General features: G+C 50.4%; 2 protein-coding genes across 3 annotated transcripts in view; both read right to left on the reverse strand.

The window, feature by feature from the left end:
• The window catches only part of GALE (UDP-galactose-4-epimerase), a 12,694-nt gene extending 2,855 nt beyond the window's left edge, over positions 1 to 9,839 (reverse strand). Inside the window, exons 1-8 of one of the 2 annotated variants that reach the window (XM_034753885.1) lie at positions 9,615 to 9,839; positions 4,722 to 4,848; positions 4,469 to 4,584; positions 3,618 to 3,731; positions 1,891 to 2,067; positions 1,160 to 1,273; positions 976 to 1,042; positions 731 to 816 (exon numbers count right to left, since the gene is read on the reverse strand). In XM_034753885.1, coding sequence (XP_034609776.1) covers positions 731 to 816; positions 976 to 1,042; positions 1,160 to 1,273; positions 1,891 to 2,067; positions 3,618 to 3,731; positions 4,469 to 4,584; positions 4,722 to 4,842 — 795 coding nt within the window. In that variant the 5' untranslated portion in view covers positions 4,843 to 4,848; positions 9,615 to 9,839. Of the gene's footprint in view, positions 1 to 730; positions 817 to 975; positions 1,043 to 1,159; positions 1,274 to 1,890; positions 2,068 to 3,617; positions 3,732 to 4,468; positions 4,585 to 4,721; positions 4,849 to 7,481; positions 7,824 to 9,614 lie in introns of those variants that run through there. The other variant, XM_034753886.1, reaches the window with a different exon arrangement.
• Positions 9,840 to 11,407: 1,568 nt separating this feature from the next.
• On the reverse strand, positions 11,408 to 21,576 carry HMGCL (3-hydroxy-3-methylglutaryl-CoA lyase). The gene is made up of 9 exons (XM_034754130.1): positions 21,480 to 21,576; positions 20,119 to 20,202; positions 18,404 to 18,511; positions 17,613 to 17,708; positions 16,377 to 16,525; positions 14,953 to 15,016; positions 14,318 to 14,506; positions 13,390 to 13,515; positions 11,408 to 12,547 (listed from the first exon to the last, which is right to left on the reverse strand). The coding sequence occupies exons 1-9, from the start codon at positions 21,528 to 21,530 to the stop codon at positions 12,446 to 12,448; spliced, it is 969 nt and encodes a 322-aa protein (XP_034610021.1). The 5' UTR covers positions 21,531 to 21,576; the 3' UTR covers positions 11,408 to 12,445.
• Between the last annotated feature and the right edge of the window lie 488 nt (positions 21,577 to 22,064).

Here is a 22,064-nt window from a genome sequence, read left to right on the forward strand (position 1 = left end):
ACCCCCCCCCCCCGAACTCCCGACCCCCCCGTCTCTTGACTGCCCCCTCCAAAATCTCCCTGCCCCTTCTCCTGCCCCCTGGCCCCCTTACCCTGCCGCTCAGAACATGGTGTTGGGCTCTGTGCGGAGCCGGACACGTGGCTGCGCTCCCCAGCGCAACACACAACCCTTTCCCTGCCCCTGCACAGTGCTGCCGGAGCGGGGCGCTGGGCTGCAGGGGAGGAGGAGCTGCCGAGGCCCGATGCAAACGGCCCGGCAGGCCGGCCGGCTCAGAATGCAGGGGGGCGGGGGGGGGGGAGGGAGAGGAGGAGCTCTACAGCTGCTCCGGAGTCCAGCCCGGCAAGCTGCGGGGGAAGGGCTCTGGCTGCCAGAGCCCCATGTGAGCGGCTGACTTTCCTGCAGCCCTCCCAGCTGCGCCTCGCTCTGCATGGGGGGGAAATCCCGGACATTTTGAGTGATTTACAAATTCCCCCCCGGACGCTATTTTTAACACAAAAAGGAGGACATGTCCGGGTAAATCCGGACGAATGGTAACCCTAGGGAGCAGGGCAAAATGCCTTTGCCTTTATAATCACCCAGCGCTAGGGGTGTATATAATTCCCCTTGAGCGACAGCCCCTACTTTGGAATGGGGGCTCCGGCCGAAGGAGCTGGCTCAGCTGAGCCCACGTTAACGTCGGTGAGTCGCGGCTCTGCTAATCCCCAACACCCGGACTAGAGCCATTTCCTACCTTGCAGCCACAGTTTTCTTTCAGTTTCTTCAGAGCAGCGATGTGGCCTTTGGCTAGATCCACGACATGAATATAATCCCTGACACCTGCCAGGAAACAGGAAAATAATGCAAACCGGGTCAGTTATGGAGTTGCCGGGAATGCGCCAGGCAGCTCAGTCATCCTGGGCCACCGGGAGCAGGATTTAACAGGCACCATCTAACGTAACAGGGTTTAAGATAAGCCAGAAACACTGGGTAACGCACCTGTTCCGTCAGCTGTCTTATAATTGTCCCCAAACACGCTCAGGTACTCCCGGCGCCCCACTGCCACCTGCACAAGGGAATGGGCTCGTGAGTTCAGTCTGCTCATGTGACACACACAGGGAACACGTACAGGGGCTCTTACACAGAGCACTAATTAAAGACAGTCTGCAAGGCGAGTTCATACTTGAGCAACGTAGGGCATCAGATTGTTGGGGATTCCCTGGGGATCTTCTCCGATTCTCCCTGATTCATGGGCTCCGATGGGATTGAAATACCGGAGGAGAATGGCATTCCAGTCCTGGGAGAGAGACAGCGCCAGTCACACACACTGCCTGGGAAGTGCAAACAGGACCCCAGGAAGCCGCTAGGATTCTCACGGCTCATGCAGCACCCCCTTCCATCCCTCCCCACCACGCTGTTCAAAGGACCCCTGGAATATGAACACAGATGTGTGAACGTTGCCTGGTTCGTCTACGCATCTCCCATCCATATCCCAAGCCTTGAGAAAGTTCTGGTGGGAAACAGAAGGCCCAGATTTCCTAGTCCCCTGGGGAAACGTGTAGGTGGGAATGGGTCACTCGATGGAAAATTCATCCCTCATGCAGGTTGCTCCCCACAGAAGAAGCAAGGGCCTTGGCCTCTAAACTCCACAGACTCCCACCCTTGTAGGTTCTACATTAAGGGGCCAGTATGTGTGTGTCCCCGATCTCCCCTAACTCCTCTGCATGAGCAGACTGGGGCTTTGGGGGGCTTTCAGCAGCGCTGCAGGAGTGGCTGATCCCCTTCCCCACAGGCTAGAGGAGATCTGGTTAAAATGCTGGGGAGACACTTCAGACTTAGGACCCAGCTGAGGGGAAGCCCAACCTACTTGATTCCTAGTCTCCCTGGTTCAAGGGCTGAGTGGGTGCTTCTTACCTTCTCGGCCTTGCACAGGTCTCGGATCATCTCCTCAATGAAGTACTTGGATTTGCCGTAGGGGTTGGTGCAGCCCCCAACTGGGTGGTTCTCGTCCAGCGGGAGGTAGGCTGGGTCTCCGTATACTGTGGCCGAGCTGCTGAACACAATGTCCCTCACCCCGTGTGCTTTCATTGTCTGAGAGGAGAAAGCAGGGACCGGTCCAGTGCCGAGCCGCAGGGAGAGCCTCTCCCGTGTGCTCGGCAACGGGAAGCTCTACGTACATGCTAGCGAGTCCTGAACTGCCCACTAACAACGAGCCCTTTATACAGGGAATGAAACAAACTGATGTATAGCCAACCTATCTGGGGACCAGACCATCTACCACTGAAATGCAGCCACTTCTGGGGTGAAACTCAGCAGCTCTTTAACAGCGGCCGCCAACACGGAGTACATGATTTGGGACAGGAAGTGAGGAATGCCGCTGCCAACTGAACAACTGGGGGAATTTAGGGAGGCAGAACAGAACTTCAAAACGTAACTGGGCCTAACACCCTGACTCTTACCAAATGTGCTGGGGACCATTAATCTCGCTCAACCAGACCCTTGGTTTTGCATCACATCCAAGGCACAGCACCCCCTCGTGCCATGCTGGGGTCAGTTCTGACTTGGAAGAGCCATCTACTGAGGTCTTGGCTACACTTGCAGCTGTACAGCGCTGTGAGGTAAACCTGTCTTCGTACAGCTGAGTAGGGAAAAGCGCTGCAGTCTGTCCACACTGACAGCTGCCAACGCAGGGGTGTGGCCACACTTGTAACATTTCCAGCTGTGCTGGGAGCGGTGCATTATGGGCAGCTATCCCAGCATTCATGTGGCTGCAACGTGCTTTTCAAAACGGAGGGGTGGGGTGGATTGTGACAGGGAATGTGGGGGGAAAGAGAGTGCTTTTTGGAGCATGTCGGCTCTCTATTTTGCAAGTTCCGAACTCCCGGCCCCCTGCTCATTCATTCACTCACTCACTCACTCAAAGCAAGCTGCAATCTGTTTGCTTTTCTCTGTGATAGGAGCTTTGAAACCCGCACTTCCGCACTCCTGCAGCCGGTCACAACAATGGAGAGGATTGGCCACTTGACAAGGTGATTAGTACAGTGCTGCAAGCGTTTACACTCACACCCGTGAGTCGTAGCCACTCCGCTCGGGGAGGTGGAGTACCTGCAGCGGTGTACCCAGGGAGATACAGCGCTGTAAGTGCCTTGCCAGTGTGGACGGGGAGTGAGTTACAGCGCTGGGGGAGGCTTTACAGCGCTGTAACTTGCAAGGGTAGCCAAGGCCCTAGTCTAGAGAAGCATATTAATTCGACCGTGAACTGGGAGAAGAGATCCTGAGGTTTCTTCCCAGGCAGCCAGAGGGGCTTTTCCATCCCTCCCATTCTCTCACACTAATTACCTTCCAGGCTTTCTCCTCTGCTCTCCTGCATGCAGCTGATATCCCCTTGTTGTAATTCTGCATGGGGGTTGGTGTCAGCCTGCATGAGCCCCTACTGGACTGGAACTCAGAGTGATGGAGGGCACAGGGTTACCCCCACAGCTGGGCTTACTCCCTGGATCTTCACTCCCCATGATCACTAAGCGAGGCCCACACACAGCTCCCTGGGATCTCCCTGCATCCCCAGCCTTGTGTGCCTTTGAGTCCTTTGCACTGGGGAAGTTCTGGGTACTCCAGTGCCCTGCCTCAAGGGCTCTGCTTACCTCCAGCAGTCGAATGGTCCCCGTGAGGTTCACCTTGTAATACTCCAGGGGTTTCTGAACAGACTCCCCAACGGCCTTCAGCCCCGCAAAGTGCATCACAGCTGAAAAACGGTGCTGCAAGGAAACAAAGAGGCCAAGGGTCAGTGCTGGCTGGGAGAGAACTTGGGTTAATGACACCAGCAAAAAGCCCCTAGGGCTGGTTGGAAATTTTCTGTCAAAACTGTTTTCGACTAAACAAAATGTCTCTACAAAAAGTGTCTGCTTGCCACAGAAAAATTCGACTTTCGGTCAAAAGAACCCCAACACCTGAAAACCTCCAAATTTTGATTTGGAAATGCCACCATAGTGGCTCCTGGGAGTTGTAGTTCAGGTGCCTCATGCTCCCATTCTTCTCTATGAGCCATGTTCCCCGGCCAGACTGCATCTCCCATGGTGCACTGGGGCAAGCCAGCAAGAAGGGAGACTGTTGTGAGTCAGGGGAGGTGTAGGCACCCAGCCCATAGAGAACAGGGACATGAGGCATCCAAACTACCAGGAGGCCCTGCTCTAACAGTTCCAAAGCCACATTTTTGGTTTGCATCCTGCTTCTGGCAGGAATTTTTCAAGTTTTTGATTTCTTTTGCCAGAAATGCTGAAATTTTCCACGAGGGGGGAAAAAAAAAAAGACAATGTTCTAAAACCTCCCTGTGTCCCGTGGATACGTTTGTCTCGCTGCTCCCAGTCTAGAAACACCATCCTGCTCCCTCAGCACATGCTCCAACAGCTTCCCCCTGTCAGCACAGCACCTTGTGCAGCAGGAAATACATATTCCCCCCTTCCCCGGCAGGATCGCCGCGTGCTCACGTGCTCACCTTCTGAAAGAGCTCCCGCAGAGCTGCCTCGTCAAGGATATCCAGCTCCTGGAAAAGAATCTTCTTGCCCACAATCTCCTGCACGCGCTGCAGGCTTTCGGGAAGAGTATCTCCCCCTGGGGAGACAGGTTATTCTGTAACGCCAGGAGAGATCAGGCCTTGACCATGGGCACTCAAGTGGGACTGAGGGTCACCAGGGGCCACAGGATGACAGGACAGAGCCCAGGGGGGCAGTGGCAGTGGCTCTCCTTACCTCGGATGGCATTGTGAAAGTTATCGATCACCACCGGGATATAGCCGGCTTCCACCAGCTCCAGCACGCAGTGGCTGCCGATGTACCCAGCTCCACCCGTCACAAGGATCTTCTCTGCCATCCTCACCTAAGATGGGATGGGAAAACCCATTGAGTGGGATGACAAATGGAGAGAATGGAGTGAAAGGGGCAATCTTGGGGGCCGGACACTGCAGTGACAGAAACCTTAGAAATAATTAGACAGATGGAGCATAGGAATTGCCTTAGTAGGACCCGTAGGTTGGATCATCTAGCCTGGATCCCACCTCTGACAATGACCAATCCCAAATCACTGAAGAGAGTAACCTGTCCAGAGGGTACCTTGCTAACCCAGGCAGCTAGACACCTAAATACCTCTAAAAATCTGGCCCTTTGTGCTTGTCTTATGCCCTAAATCATGAGAGTTTATCTCCAATCTCCTGAAATGGTCATCCAAGGAACTGCTCATTCTTTTTTGAACCCTACTAAGATCTTGGCCTCATTGATACCTAGTGGCAATGAGTTCCACAGGCTAATTTCACATCATGTACAAATGAATTCAGGTTTAATTGTGTTGCCTCATATTTGAACTATGGTCCCCTTGTTCTCATACTATGAGGAAGGGTAAATAGCCGCGCCCGATCTACTTTCTCTTGCCCATTCATTGATTTATATTCTTCTATAATGTCCCCTCTAGTTTTCCCCCCTCTCTCAAAACTAAACACTCCTAATCTTTAGTCTCTCTTTCCAGGACCTGATCATTCTCATCACCCACCTCTGGGCCCCTTCCGATTTCTGTTGAGGCCTCTGTGAGAAGGGGAGGGGGGGAATCACCAGAACTGAACAGAACATTCAGGACCAATTAGATAGATATTTACTAAGCACATGGAAATCTGAAAAACATCCCGCCTGGGAGCAATTCCACCTCCGTGGAGTTTTCCTGAGGAAGAGGGTTTATGAGACGTCAACGCCTCCAAAGCACTTAGCAAACGCTCACTAGTTACCCCTGCGAAGAAGGGATTTATTTCCATTTTGCATACGGGGAAACTGAGGCACAGAGAGGCAGCAACTTCCCCAAAAGTACACGATGTGTCAGTATCAGTCTGGGATCAGAGCTCAGGAGCTCCTAGCTCCCCACCCTGTGCTCAGACCACTAGCCCATGCTGCCTCGCACGAACGTGAGCTCATTCTGAGGTTAGTCACCTGCTTGACATCACAACCAGTCCCACAGCAGCCAACAAGGGCGTCGCCAAGGGAGGATTAGAGCTTGAGCCATAAAGCTCTCTGCGCCATGCAAGCAAACCAGCCAGCAAAGCACGGGTAGCCATCCAGATGACCCTACCCTGCCGCAAATGCAGGATTGGCCCCGACAGACTCCGGCCCCAGGTGGGGGAGAAAAGCAGCATAAATCTACACCCACGTTAACCCCATCCCCAAACAGAAAAGGTCGGGACTAGAGCAAACCACCTGCTCCATATCTAGCCAAACAAACAAATAAGCCCAGCCCCATTTCTCTGCAAGGGACAGAGCCCTGCCTGCCAGGAGGAGCAGGGACCCAGCTGAGGGTCCTTAGCCAGCTCTTCCTGTGAGTGGCCAGCTGAGGAGCTCGAGGAAGGAGGCAGCAGAGTTAAATCACTTCTTCTCTCTGTAGTGGGGAGAGTAGGTTCCACCGAGGGGACGCCCAGCGAAGCCGTTCTCTCCCACTCTTCAGGGTGTAGCTTATTCAAGCGGTCTCACTTAGGAGTCAGAGGTTACCTTCCACGTTTCCTAGTCCTTCGTATGCACTGCAGGGAAAGAGGTTCCAGAGAGCCGGAGCTGGGGAGGTCTCTGACCTGGCAGGAATGACTAAGTCTATGGGGAAATCCACCCTCTTTTGCCCAGGAATAAACATTAGCTGCTTGTCTGTGCTGTCTAGTACAGCCAGCCGGCCGGAAACGCACTCCAGCCTTCCCTCACACACAGGCCGCTCTGAAGCGCCAACAGTTTAGTTCTAAATGCCCTGATGCCAACCTGGCACAGCCTTCCTGAGTCATTCCCCCTGCTCAAGGAGGCTTCTGTCCTTCTGCTCTCAAGGGAGCGGGAAAGGCTGAGCAGGAAGTGATGCAAGGGGCTCCTTCTTCAATGGACTCTGTTAGCAAACAGATCCACTTTCTTCTGGGCTGGACAGTGTGAGGCCCCCCATACAGACTATGAGAGTAAAAGGAGGCTGGGTGGGCTAAAGCCAGGAAATACAGTGAGGTCTGGCCTGGCCTGGCCTCCCCGTCCCATCCCGCCTAACAGCACAGTCCAATCTGCTATCACCTGAGGCCCCAATGGAGGTATGTAGCTGCAGGACCTGCCCATGACTCAGGTGTGTAAAGCACTCACTGGCACCTGGCACTCCCGGCTTTGCAACACAGGTTAAGTCCCTGCTATCTGCTCTCCCTCCTTTTCAGATAGCATTTAACTATCCAGATTAAGGCTCCTCACACACCTAAGCACACATACCACCACCACCGGCATGGATTTTGCACCAATTCCGGGGTCACTAGCGTCACTTGCTTTATTAGGTTGTACAGTCTGTTGGTGGGAGGCTTGGCTAGCCCCCAAAGCCATCCCCTTTGCCCTATGCATCTGGGTGTTTAAATACCCCTAGGGTAAATCGAGGCACCAGCCTCCATCACAGCCTATAAGTTGGAACCAAGCAGCTATTGAAATCCTGAGCTACCTGCTGGTGTACAAAATTCTTGCTTATTGACTCACATAAGCCTAAGGCATCACCATCTGCACGCCGGACTGGTTCAAAATAAGAACTGGAACCTTCAGGCTGACACTTCATGCAGGACACTGATTTGATTTCTTTTTCTAAGTCGTTTTACAGGAAAGGTCTGAAACGTGAGCTCAGCATCCGCTTTCAATGGGCGCGGCTGCTGGGAGGAAGGGGGTACAGCACACAGTACATGACGTCTGCAAATCTCCACCTGCCAGGTGCACTTTCTCCACCTTCAGCAAACTTCTCCACGAAAGAGGAAGTGGGTAAAAGAGTAACAGGGAAACCTGAACCGTCTGCAGGCAGCTGCATGGAGAGGACAGTCTTTTGCTTATGTTGCTATATAATAAATTAAGGGGAAGGAAAAAAAAAACCAAACGTCTAAACCAAATCCTCAAATTACATAACCTAATTTGAATATGGAGCCCAGGGGCCTGGGAGTAGGGATTCCCAGCTCTGCCACTGTGGGAATTAGACAGGTGACCGAACTTCTCTGTTCTTCTGTTTCGCCATGTGTAAAATGGGATAAGGGTAACTACCTCCCAGGGTGTCAGTTAACGTTTGTAAAGAACTCTGAGCTTAGTACAGCACAAAGGATTATTTCAGGGAGCTCCTGTTCTGTTTTTCTCTCCCACCTGCCTGTATAGAACCCTCCTCTCCCTGCCACACAATTCAGTGATCTTCTTGCTGTACGAAGAGCTCTCATTTATACCTGGCTACCGACAAGTCGTTTTCCAGACTGCCCGAGTTCCCACACAGTCCAATAAAACCTCCCTCAGTACAAAACGGCCCTTTGCTCCCTCTATGGCATATGCAGTGCCAGCTGGTCCTGTTTACTCTGTGGGTCTAACTCCATTATAGGCCCCAGACCAGCCTGGGGGTTATAACAACCCTACTGCTATTGGGCTGTATTTCTCACCCAGCCAGGCACTCCTGCTGCCTCAACCACCCTTAAAAGCTCCGTTAGGGTCCAAAGCAGGTTTCCAGTCTGTTCCCCCTGCGGGAGGCGATCACCCTCTACGCTTAGCTGGGAGTCTGAGCTGGAACCTGTCGCCCCCGCTGCACCGGGGATGGCAAACGCATCCCACTGCTACCGCTGCCTGAATCCCTGTTTCAGGTCAGAACAAAACCAATGTGCCTAGCAGGACCAACAGGCTCCCTGTCCCGCAGGTATGTGAATGGGGCCATGTGGTCAGGCAGTAGGACTGCGCTGGCTGATTAGAGGGACAGGAGCCGGTCTGCCTTCCGGGAGGCGATATGGAAAGGTCAGTGACAGCCACACCCTGAGCCCCTTGTCGGCCTGGAACCTATGTGGGTGTGAGGCACGAATGGCCTTGGGGATGGGTCTGTCCTTTGGGAGGGGTCCCCTGAGAACAGAGCCTCCCTGGAAAGAGCCTGACTGCAGCCTGTGTTCCCAGGGCTCAGCCCCTCTCTCTGTGGCTCGGGGGGGTGGCGTGGGCAGCCCCTTCCTCACATGGCCCTGCGCCCACCCCCCATGCCCTGCTGCCAGTGGTGGATGTGGAGGGGCAGGATTCGGATTCACCCCAGGATCCCACTTCTCTCACCACGGGTGTCGGTGCTCCAGGAGGGGCCGGACTCTACTGGGGCAGCCGACCCCTGCACTAACCAACACCCCGACGCTGACTAGCCAGGATCCCTGACCCCCACCCACTAGCCAGCACCCCCCCCGACCCCTGCACAAGCCAGAATCCTCACCCCCCCACCCACTAGCCAGCACCCCCCCCAGACCCCTGCACTAGCCAGCACCCCCACCCCACCTCCCACCGACCCCTACACAAGCCAGAATCCTCGCCCCCCCACCCACTAGCCAGCACCCCCCCCAGACCCCTGCACTAGCCAGGATCCCCACCACTAGCCAGCACCCCCCCCCCCCCCCCCCCCCCCCCCCCCCCCCCCCCCCCCCCCCCCCACCCCCCCCCCCCCCCCCCCCCCCCCCCCCCCCCCCCCCCCCCCCCCCCCCCCACCCCCCCCACACCCCACCCCCCCCCACCCACCCAACCACTACCCCTAACCCTCCCCCTACCCCTACCCCTCCCCCTACCCCNCCCCCCCCCCCCCCCCCCCCCCCCCCGTCCTGCTACCACGTCCCCGACAGGGTCACTCACCACGACGGTCTCGGCTCTTCCCGGCTCCCGCCCGTGGCGCGGCCCCTTTAAGAGAAGAGGCCCCACCCCGGGCCTCAGGGACACGCAGCCGCTTCCCCATGGGAACGTGTCACTCCCGCCCTCACGGTACGGGCACGCGACATGGCCAAATCGAGCCAAACGCGGAGCGCTGGATCAAACCACTTAGCTCGGGGCGGGGAGAGACGCGGGGGAGGGAGCTAGACTGGCTCAGACCATCGCTGCCTGTGGAGGGAGAGAAAGGACTTAGCCAGAGTGGTTTGGTCTATTAAGGTGGGGGGGGGGAAGAGAGAGAAATTGGAGGAAACCATTCCTTCCTCCGAAGGAGGTGGTAACTTGCAGTACTACACTCAGAACTGGGGTCAGGCCATTGTCCTGCCCCCAGGACTTGGCCTTGGGATTTCTGCAGCCTCCCCTTTGCAACGGGGTGGCAGCTGCATCCCTTGTGGTCCCAGGCTGCAGCACAAGCAGGCAGGGCCCTGTGCAGTATTGCAGCCTGGGGAACTGGGCCCTGCATGCTAAGCAGGGTTGCCAGTTCTGGTTGAAGTATTGCTGGGGATTTCACCACATGACTATCTTTAATTAAAGATCATTTAATTCCTGGAGACTCCAGGACAATCCTGGAGGGTTGGCAGCTGGAAATCTGAGCCACTAGTCACAGGAGAGTAGGGCAAAGAGCAACCCCAATCACTCCCAGAGTGTGCCCCCCCAAATCTCTAAACCACAAATCAGGCTGGCCTGAGCAAATAGCCCCAGCGAGGTTTTTCTGTAACCCCTCGGCTGGTTCACGAGAGATTTTGTATTTCCATGGAGCTACAGAGAGGGATTTTATTCCCACACTCCAGCCTTGGAGTTTGCTGAATTCCAACATTAGCTCTATGGCTAGAGCGAGAGCAACTACTGCTGTGACTGCCGAATGCTGCCATCTAGTGGCATTCACTGCCAAGGGGTTGATGCTGTACTACAGTAACTGACAAACAGTACTGTTATGAAAAAACTCCCATCCCTAGGAGTTAAAGCCAAGTGGTACCCCAAAAATGCTCCATTCCTGTGTCTCAGGGACAGATTGAGACAGAAAGCTGTTAAAACAGAACCCCGCTCCAGGGCAGGAGCACCAATGTCACTATCACCCATGCTGTAACAATTTAATGCATTTTTAAAACTAACCTGGCGTTATTGGCACATCAGCTGGACACTAACAGGCACTGAACATGGTCATTTTAAAATATAATTTATTGATGTAACATAAACATATTTATGATTCCAGTGTTTTGCAAAAAGGACGTTGGTGCTGTAAAGATCATCCCAGTGGAAAGTAAATAATAATGAGCAGAGGTTAGCCATGAAACAGACGCCCACCCGGCATCAATACAAGCTTTGTGTATTAGTAACTGGCTCAGGCTATTTTTAATAAATCCATATTTTTATGAAAAAAATAATAATTTGTTCAGTGATCAGAGTTCCGTAGAAACTGAACGGCTGACAATTCCAGCTGATATGAGAAATTCAAGCGAAGTACAGAAATTACACTAGTTCTGTTTAATTTCTTCTTGCCCTGTTGGTCTAGATCAGCGGTTCTCAAACTGTGGGTTGGGAACCCATTTGAATGAGGTTGGCAGGGCTGGCTAAGACTTGCTGCCCGGGGCCAAAGCCAAACCCACCATCCGGGACCAAGGCTGAAGCCCAAGGGCTTCAACCCTGTGCGGTGGGGCTCAGGTTACAGCCTGGGGCTGAAGCCCTTGGGCTTTGGCCCCCTGACCCGGGGTGTTGGGGCTCAGACTTTGGCCCCACCACCTGAGGCAGTGGGGCTTGGGCAGGATCAGGCTTTGGTCCCCATCCTGGGGTCATGTAGTAATTTTTGTTGACAGAAGGGAGTCGCGGTGCAATGAAGTTTGAGAACCTCGGTCTAGATTTTCTCTGCAGGGCAGTAACCATAAGGCACTTCTTCCACACTCTCCCATTAGCATGCTGCTCACACAGTAGTTATCCTGATACGATTTCCTGCCACACATTTAGTACTACTAAGTTGTTCTTCCCCCCTGGTTTAATCACACCAGATTTTTGCTACTCACAGATTTTATCATCTAAAATATTAATCTTTCCCTAACACAACTGACAATTAACTGAAAAGCATCTTATGACCCCATACCCTCCTCCACTACTGAATACTCAGAGCTAGATCCAAAGCTGGATCGACACCCTTGATATTCACTCCGATGTATAGAATAAAGGTGCTTCCTTGTGTTTTCAATCGTAACTTTTGCTTGTGATGCGAGGAGAGGATTGCTCCATGCTGTTCTGAGAAGCTAGCACAAGTCTGACCCAAGGAAAGTGCTCTAACTGGGTGCACTGTAGTGTTAGTCCTATGCGGACAATCCCCTGGAGGTGGTAATTAACCTGAGTGGCTAATCTTCTGAGCTCCCTGTTAATCTCAAACAAACAAAAAACATTACCCCCATCAAGAAAGCTCAAAGAAATTTCCAAGGTGCCTGCCTTCTGTTCTTTGCATAAAAGCAACGGTGTGTCCCTTACTCTTTCCTCAGATACAAGTTTGTCCATTTCACGACAGCGCTGTCAGAGGCCAGCTCCCCTCTCTTTAAAGATGTGTAACATGTTCATGGAGGTCTGCTAAAGCATTCTTGTTTATTTCATTTCTTTGTAGATTCTACTATATATAGTCTCCCGTTCACCAAGTCCAAAGCCCAAAAGGGAATATTTAAGAACAACCCAGACAGCAAATGTAAACTTGGCAAGGCTCAAGATCCTCACTGAAGCTTTCTTCACTGACTTGTCGGAGGAGAAACTGATGCGTGTCACAGTCTGCTGGACGCCTGAACCACTTTGGAACTGGTTCTTCTGTTCAGTGCTTTGCAGATAAACACACCTGCCTCCATCAGCTTCTGTAGATCCACTCCCTTTACGAGATAGAAATACAACAGTTTGTACATGCACCTGCTGGGTGGGCTGCACAACTATGCCACCATGTTCCAGACCGGTGGGCAGCTTTGGAAAATGGTATGCTGTTTTGGTAAGACTCTTGGCAACTGGTCACTAGTGGGAGGTATAGCTCAGTGGTTTGAGCATTGGCCTGCTAAACCCAGGGTTGAGAGTTCAATCCTTGAGGGGGCCATTTAGGGATCTGGGGCAAAAATCTGTCTGGGGATTGGTCCTGCTTTGAGCAGGGGGTTGGACTAGATACCTCCTAAGGTCCCTTCCAACCCTGATATCCTATGATTCTATGACAGCGGCATTTAAAGTCATGCATTCCTTAGTGTGCACGCAGGGAAAGGAGCAAGATCAAAGGCACCATAAAGGAGCGAGGCTAAACCCAGAGGAAGTGGGGTGGGGGGAGGGGACACAATGACCTTTGAAGCTGGAACAAGGATCAGACGGGCCCATATTCCTTCCCTTGTGCACTCGTAGAAAGGTGGCGTGTAGGAAGTTCGTTCCTTGTTACTGCTCAGTGTGGGCTGGGTTTTCTGGCTGTTTGCTTTAACAGCCCCAAGTCCAGGCTCACTGATTCCAACTCACTCCCCTATCCTTGCCGTGCCATGCCAGACAACAAGGGCTCTTTCAGCCAGACAGAGCCTCACTATATTTGTGTGGCAGCCACGTGAGTACAGGGAAGCTACGTCTGCCGGTCAGGGTGTCTGTAGGTCAAGTTTCAAAGCCATGTATTGAGCCCTGATGGAAGCCCCATTAGAGAGAGCAGTGTGAGCACGCAGTGCCGTGACAGCTGTGAGCCCGCTGTACTTACGGTATGAATCCCCAGGCCATGTAGCATGTACACTAAGTCTTCTGTAGCTACATTTCCTGATGCTCCTTGTGCGTACGGGCAGCCTCCGAGACCAGCAACTGAGGAATCGACCACACTCACACCCATCTGAATACAAAACAGGCATCTGTAAAACTGTCTGCGGCTCTGGTCCCATCGTACTGTAAATCAGAGCAATAACACTGCCCACCTTTGGGCCAAAGGTACAAGCATCCTCTGGCCTGGGGAACAGTTTTATTAGAAGAACTGAACAGGCATTCTGGACAGTGCCCCGGTCAGTCCCTCGCTCCTGGCTGGGTAAGGGTGAGCTGTGCTGCAGATGCAGCCAAATCCAGGCAACTGACAGCCCTGAGAATCGCTCGTCTGGTCTCTAACGCAGCCCAGATAGGTGAAGCACCCAGCACGCTCGTTTTACTCTCATGTGTCACATGACAAGAGACCAGCCCATATCAATGATGTTCCGATAGAAACGTCCTGTACTAGTTTGCACATATGCCTGATCTTCTATTAACTCATTCTCAGGTCCGTAAAGTGCTAGTAACACCTCCCTCGCTACAGCAGTTTGACTGTTGTAATTTGTGAGCAAAGCATGGGCTGCAGCAAACTTACCGAAGTGCTTGTTTCAGATACCGCTCACTGCAAAGAACGTTGAGTCTAGTTACTGCAGCCCCTATGGAACCCAGCATAATCCATTACTCGGATACCGCTGGGTGAAGAACCCCAAGTGTGAACCAAACCGAGGCATAACCACGGGACTTGTGACAGTTTTCACTCACACCCACCATGATTTTCTTGGTTTGCATATATAGCTACACATGCACACACAGGAAAGGGGAGGGTGAGAGACCCTCGGCACACGAGGGGAGACAAAATCCACAGAGACTGTTCACTGAAGTAAAGGAACAGTTACCTGAAGTGCTACTAAGGTGTTGGCGAGAGCCTGCCCATAGGTATCATGGCAGTGAACAGCAAGGGCCCCGACGGGTACCTCTTTCATGACTGCAGAGAGCATTTCCTTCATACTCCCAGGGGTCCCAACACCAATGGTGTCACCCAGGGAAATCTCGTAGCACCCCATGGAGTACATCTTCTTGGATACCTGCCCCCAAAAATGACACACTTGATAAGAAAACAGATTTGCTATTAGGATCCCAAAGCACTTCACAAATTGAGACACAAGCTATAGAGAGGGATCGTTTCACTTGCCCTGAAAATGCAGCCACCTCTGGGGTGGAACAGAACAATCATTAGACGGCACCCAGGAACACTAGATACACACAGTTGAGGACAAGAAGCGATGAATACTACTTCCAATTAAATCTGTCTTAGCATTCACTTCCTCACTGAGCTGGCAATTGGCAAGAACAACCCTAATTCTTCGTGGGAGATATGGTCATTAAATTTCCAGGTGCATCTCCACAAGCAAACAGCACCCTATTCTGTCTCGTGCAAAAAGCAAGCCTCCAAGCAGCTCAGGGCACCGGATTCTTGTCCCAAGCGTACAGCGGAGTAGATAGCCTCTGGCTACATTTATTGTGTACTCACCTCTGCAACCTTAGCAGGGGCAATCTTTCCTTCATAGGGACAACCAAGAACACAAGAGACGTACCTGCAGTTAAAGCCTGAGATTAGCAGGGGGAATTTGGAGGTGGTGGGGGAATAAAATACAGGCTAAGTCAGTCACAGTACATGCAGCATTCTAAATAATGGGAAATTTCTACTAGTTTTCCAAAAGCCAAAGGGTGGAATTCCGTGGACAAAGGCTTATGGCCTCCGTAATAATTCCCGCTGCACAAAGAAACAGGCACCCATTACTGGGGGTCAGGCACTCTGCTAGCCATTGAATACATCACACCACAATGCAGGGAGTATTTGTGTGAAAACTAATAAATGTAATTCTGGATCCTTTGATATAGTGGCTCTCAACCTTTTCAGACGACTGTACCCCTTTCAGGAGTCTGATTTGTCTTGCGTACCCCCATATTTCACCTCACTTAAAACCAACTTGCGTACAAAATCCGACATAAAAATACAAAAAAAAGTGTCACAGGACACTGAAAAATTACTGACTCTCTCATTTTTACCATGTAATTATAAAATAAATCAACTGGAATATAAATATTGTCCTTATATTTCAGTGTATCGTATATAGAGCAATATAAACAAGTCATTGTATGAAATTTTAGTTTGTACTGACTTTGCTCGTGCTTTTTACGTAGCACGTTGTAAAACTAGGTAAATATGTAGATGAGTTGATGTATCCCCTGGAAGACCTCTGTGTACCTCCAGCAGTACATGTACCCTTGGTTGAGAACCACTGCTTTGATAGAGCCCAAGATATAATTAAAACATTAAGAAAACTGAAGCTTAAAAGCGGTGAAATCTGCTTTCCACTGGGAAAGGAAGATTTTATTATTTGAGACCTAGTCACATGCATCCCACAACACTGAGAGAACCAAATTTGAGAGACCTAGTCATATGCTGTACAGTACTCGTAGCCGGGAGCTCAGTTCAGGACAGGTTACGCTTACAAGTGGCCTCACCATGGTTTGACCATTGCAGAAAAGAGGAAGATTACTCAATAATGGTATCTGGTCAATAAAAGGGATTAGGGTTCTTTTGTTTCCAAAGTCATGCAGGCAGCACCAACGCAGCAATTTCCAGGCTTACTCGTGAGAACAGGAAACAAAGTAAATAAAATCAGCATAAAAAGAGATTGGAGTAAATCCCCCTCCTCTGCTCCTGGGAATTTAAGGTGGGTCATAAGCAGCAAATGGGACGGATGAGAAGTCTCAGGCTTCACTGTTGGCTTCAAACCAGTACAGTCAAGTGGTCATCACCTCCCCAATCATATTAGCCTTGGGTACTTCTAGCCTGCCCATGCCCCAGTCGTCTTACTTTTCCTATATGGTTTGACATCATTAGCACAGGTTAACAAACTGGTTTGATATAGCACTGGGCTCTCTTACCCTCTGACTGCAATACCGGCCGCTCCTGCTGCATGCATCACTTCACTGAACCTCTGCAAACTCTCCTCTATGGAGCAGTTAATGTTCTTCTTAGTGAAGAGTTCAGAGGCTGCTCCAAAGATAGACACCTCCTTGGCCCCTGCTGCCACCTTCCAACAGGGAGATGAGAAAGAACCAAAGGACACATTTCTGCTGCTAATAAAGCACTTGTGAAAGGTCTGATCCTGCAAGGTGCTGAGCATCTTCCACCCCCATTGACGTCGAACCCAAAGGACAGGCCCAGCTCCCACTGACTCAGCACCAAGCAGTTAAGCTCAGTGTTATCACTGGCTGCCTTGGACAGGTCAATATTCTTCTTGTTATACTTGCATGATTTATTGTGGAGCTTGGATTCTTGCACATCAGTGGGAGAGCCATGTGATAATACTACCACTTCACATTTTGCCAAACAAGTATGTATCAGCAATAACCTCAATGGAATGAGAATTTGTGCGGCTGTAGCAGCCTGTATCAGTGACAGATATACGCTGAAGGGATAAAGCTATTTACTCCAGAGGTGCAGTTACAGATCATTACTGGAACAAAACCTTATTCTACTGAGGTTATTGGTCTTATAGGATTTGCAATTTTAAAATGTATTTTCCCCTAGAGAGAATTTTTCACAAAGTCATTTTGTACAGAGTATGTTGAAAAAAACCCGAATTTTCTTGGTCAGCCATGCTCTGTAGACCCTTTGCGATTTCTAAAGCTGTCTGTTTTTAATAAAAGAGCTTTCTCCCTTACAAACCAGATTCTTATCTCAATTCACCCCACAGCAAAAACAATCCTTGGTTTGCAACTTCTGAGAGCGTCACGGAAATGACTGCAAAGCCATAAATGCAGCACTAAAGCCACCTCTGCAGGATATAGTGGAAGCAGAAGTTCGGTTGTGGGACAGAAGGGTTTGTTTAGACAGAAATACCACTGCTGATTACCAGAAATGGGGGTGGGGCGGGAATCAAGAACACAGATTTTTGCATTATAAGTGGCGTGTTTCAAGTTCCCCACTAGGAAAGACCCTCTTTAGATAAACTACAAGCGCTGCCTGCTGCATGTTGATATAAAAAATTCAGAGGAAATGTTATAAAGCACAATTTCTACATATCTCCCACTTGTTTGAAGTGCCCCCACCCAGACAATGACATGCATAATGCACACTAGAGAACTCAGACCCTAAACACAATACGTTTCTCTTACCGCTGCTTGAAATCCTTTAAGATTAGGGGTCAGTACTGGGTAGCTGACACCAGGAAATTTCTGAATTCCCTGCAAGACTTCTGTGTGGTCAGCCATCTAACCAGCAAATGGGAGAAAAACTTTAGAATATACGAACAGGCTACCTATCCAGAAAGTTAAAAAAGCTTCTTAAAACCGTGTCTCAAATAAGAGCCAAAGGACTAGCAAAAAATCAAGACTTAAAGAGATGGCTCTTTAAAAGCCAAACAAAATTGTACTGGAAACATTGGGGATATTTTAAAGTGATCACTTAAGAGTCATCCACTCAAGGAGGGGCTCTCTTGTGCTTTTTTTCTTGTGTTTCCATTTGAATCTGCATTTATTCTTCACTGGGGTTCAGAGGGAAGCTCTAGTCTGTCCTATTAATATTACATCAGTCATAACTGCCTCATTATCACCCTATGCTCCCTCACTCTACCTGTCATCTCTTGTCTTATGTTTGATTGCAAACTCTTTGGGACAAGGACTCTTTGTTATGTGTGAACACAGCATTCTGCATAAGGCCCTAATCCCTGAGACAAATATTATTTGGCCTACCATAATACAAATAATAATAAATGCTAAAAGTGATCTAACTATAAGAGAGAACAGGCCAGTGAAGCAATGCTAGGTTATTCCAGACTCAGGAAAGTTTAAGACCAGATCGAACAGTGTAAAAGATAACATTAACAGGCTAACAGCTAACTTTCTGCAACCATATTGAAATCCACTTTCTGATCACACAAAATCCCCAAATAATCCCAGCTACTGACCTGAGGAACCCATTTGGGAGAAACAAAGCTGGTAGCCTCTATGACCGGAAGTCCTGTTTCGGATAGCATATTAATTAAGCTGATTTTCACCTGTGTAGGGACAATATTCTACAGGGAGGAAAGAGCAAAAAACCTAGATTAAAGTTACTTTACAACAAATCTTGTTAATAAAACAAAAGATTATACATCTGTTGAAAAGCCCCTTTCCCAGAAGAAACTAAAAGTGATAATACAGACCCACTTTATTAAAGGATTTGTTCTGTTATCTATTATAACATGATCTTTAAGTAAAATGTGATGCTTTATTGTATGAGTTTCTAAGCACAGTACTATTCAGAATTTGGAGAAGATTTTTCAACAATCCCCATCAGTTTCACTCTGCTGCTAGCCCATCCAAAGCAGAACACGTGTGCCTTGGTTGTATGGAACAACCTCAGAAGAAGCAGCCAATCACACAGATAATTAAGGGGCCAATCCTTCAGACTGCTTGTAATTCCCACTGAAACAAAGGCACTGTCTACACAACCAAAGCAACTGAATTTAACTATGGCTATTAACAGCTGTGACTGAAAGGGGTTATGATAAATTTGGTCTGGCCTGTGTGGACAGGACCTAAATCACAAGATAAGCAAATTAACAGGGCCAAGCTTTAGCCCTTGCCTAGCGAGGCTGCAGTGAGTTCAGCTACAACTGAGTTAACAGCCATTATTAAGTGCGGTTGTGGTGCATGCCGGGCCTCCCTTCATTTTGTGCACTGCAGTCAACTCTGGTGAACTGCTGAAAAGAAGTCTGACTTCCCCTTAATAGGGGATATATCACAGCTATGTCATCACAACCACAAACTGGAGCTCTCCAGCATCAACCACAAAACATGGCTCTTTCCCAACAAGCTAACAATGGAATTTTTGCTATACCAAAACTCTCACTCTTGTTGCCTAGACTGTACAGATTATACCCTACTGTATAGGGTATAATCTGTACATAATGTTCAGCGCGGATAGATTTTTTTAACAGGTAAACAAAGCAACTGACTTAAGACAGAACGTAACACCCCTTGGCTTAGCAGCCTTGCATATGTCCTCGGTAGTTTTATTTGTGTTCTCTCTCAGGAATTTTAATTACACTAGATATTAGGCCCTAATATTGCAGAGTTGTAAGCAAAGCTTAAGTTTACACATGTGGGCATACTCATTGAGTTCAATGGTGTTACTCAGGTGCATCAAGTCATGCATGTGCTTAACTCTTTGCAGGACCAGCGTAGTAGCAAACTACCATCCTGCAGCAGACACTAAAATCCGTTTTGAATACAAGAGGGAATTCTAGTTCAACATAATTTGTAATACAAATACAAGACAAGCTCACCTGTGAGTTAATTATATCATCCTCTCAATATATACATAGGGGAGGTATAAATAACAGAAATTAGATTAGGCTGAATGCCTCAAGAGAATGCCTCAAGAAACAAAGGCAAATGGACTCATTAACAAAACACATTTGGCAATTCATATGGCAATAAACGTATTGGAAGCGGAAGAAAAATGTAAGAGGATTTTGGGGATGAGGAGATTGTGAGCTACAAAAATATTCTGACTGGAGAACGAAGTAACGCAGGGCAGTGTTGAAACAGCAGACTCACAACGTTCAAACCTTAAATCAACAAGTTATGACAACACCCTCTCGGTCACATGCCAAGCACAGAGAGCAGCGTCCCTTACTTTTTCATTTTGCAATCCATCTCTGGGGCCAACTTCAACTATTTTCACTTGCTTGGGAAGGGAGCCAGCTGCCGTAGAGCTGATCTACACAGAAGACAGAGAGGAGGTTAAAAAAAAAAAAAAAAGACCCTTTATAAACCCAGGGCCGGCTCCAGGCACCAGCTCACCAAGCAGGTGCTTGGGGCGGCCACTTCGGAGAGGGGCAGCACGTCCAGCTGTTCGGCGGCAATTCGGCAGACGGTCCCTCACTCCTGCTCGGAGCGAAGGACCTCCCGCCGAATTGCCGCCGCAGATCACGATCGCGATCGCGGCTTTTTTTGGTTTGTTTGGCTGCTTGGGGCGGCCAAAACCCCGGAGCCAGTCCTGTATAAACCACATAGGGCAACCATTTTTCATGTTTTTCTTAACATTAACTGTGTCTATGATTGTTTCACATACTAGGAAACATAGAAAAGGCATCAGAGTACTGTTGATCCCAGGCATTTAAAAAAATCACAAGTCAAACCCCAAAAGCATGAGTTTTTTAATAAAAATAAATTTGGGTGTTCTTTGTATTTGCCTTCTGCTTTCCGAGCCTTTCAGGGGAATCTGGGTCACATATTCAGGCTTTTTTCTGCCACCACAAGAGCTAAAAACGTTTGTTTTGGTTTTAAAAAATAACTGGGACACTCACATATGAATCCAGGAACCAGAGCTTAACACCAAACATCATGACTCTCATGATGAAATCAGAAGAGTTGGCAGCACTTTAATTAGCCAGCATGGTCCTTGTAGACCTACTCTTTGTACAGCAGTCTCTCCATAAAGGGGACCGGAAGAGCTGCAAGGACCAGCGCGATAAGCCCATAACTAAATACCTGCTCCGTGAGCCCAGTGGCCAGGCAGTGACAGCAGCATCACTACGTAAATGCAGAACTGTTTCAGAGTTAGACCAGGTCGGCACTTTTTAGGTCAACCTAGCTACTCCGCTCAGGGCTGTGGAAGGGACTGCCCTGAGCGCTGTGGTTGTTAGGCTAACGCCCGGCCTAGAGGCGGCTCGGTCAAGGGAGGGATTCTTCTGCCCACCGCCTCTCAGAGAGGTGATTAACTACCCCCGTCTGCCGCTGTAGGACTAGAGTGTGGGCCTGGCCCCGCGGCCTAGTGTAGACGGGCCCCGAGCTCTACGGAGAAGCCGGCCCAGGAGCTAGGCCGCGGCGTTGCCATTCGCTAAGCAGAAGGGGGGGCAGCCCGGGACCCCCAGTGCAGCGCCTGGGGCCCAGCTAGGCCCTGGGGCAGCCCGCAGCCGGGGAGCGGGGCCGAGGCGCGCAGGCAGCCGGGGGAGCCCGGACCCCCGCAGTGGGTGAGGACGGGGAGTCACTCACCGGGCGGAGCGAAGCCGCCAACCACGGAAGCGCCCGCTTGGCCGCCACCATCTTGGGACGCTCACGTGACAAACGCCCCCTGGTCACATGACCTCCCCCCCTCCCCCGGCCAGCTGCTGAGCACGTGACCCAAGTCCCGCAGCTGCCCCGTGCAGGCGCCGCTGCCTCGTTAGCGACCGTCAGCTCCGCGCTAGTGGGAAGCGGCCGTGGCAGAGTTAGCCCCAGGCCCAGCATCCCCGGCTCTGGAGCTCCCTGCGGCCCTTGCACACAGGGGAGGCGAGGCGAGGCGGGGACTTAAGCCCCAAGGCCTGTAAATGTGGCTGAAGCACATCATGATTATAAAAAGCAACAGAGAGGCCTGTGGCACCTTTAAGGCTAACAGAAGTACTGGGAGCATAAGCTTTCCTGGGTAAGAACCTCCCTTCTTCAGATACTTGACACGATCATGATTATAGAAGCACAGACTGTAGGACTGGAAGGGAGCTGGCCCAATCAGACTCCTGAAAGGGGTACAGGTGGCTGGAAAGCTTGAGAGCTATTGCTCTAAGCCACATTTACATGAGTCTGGTACCTTCTGCTTTGCAG

Source organism: Trachemys scripta, chromosome 20 (genome assembly GCF_013100865.1).
Source record: "Trachemys scripta elegans isolate TJP31775 chromosome 20, CAS_Tse_1.0, whole genome shotgun sequence".
Classification (NCBI taxonomy): domain Eukaryota; kingdom Metazoa; phylum Chordata; order Testudines; family Emydidae; genus Trachemys; species Trachemys scripta.

Coding starts and splice junctions, on each gene's coding strand:
- HMGCL (XM_034754130.1), bottom strand. CDS start 21,530: ATGGTGGCGGCCAAGCGGGCGCTTCCGTGGTTGGCGGCTTCGCTCCGC. Junction 16,526..17,612: donor TTAAAGGATTTCAAGCAGCG/GTAAGAGAAACG, acceptor CCCTGTTGGAAG/GTGGCAGCAGGGGCCAAGGA. Junction 12,548..13,389: donor ATGGCCTGGGGATTCATACC/GTAAGTACAGCG, acceptor TATCTCGTAAAG/GGAGTGGATCTACAGAAGCT.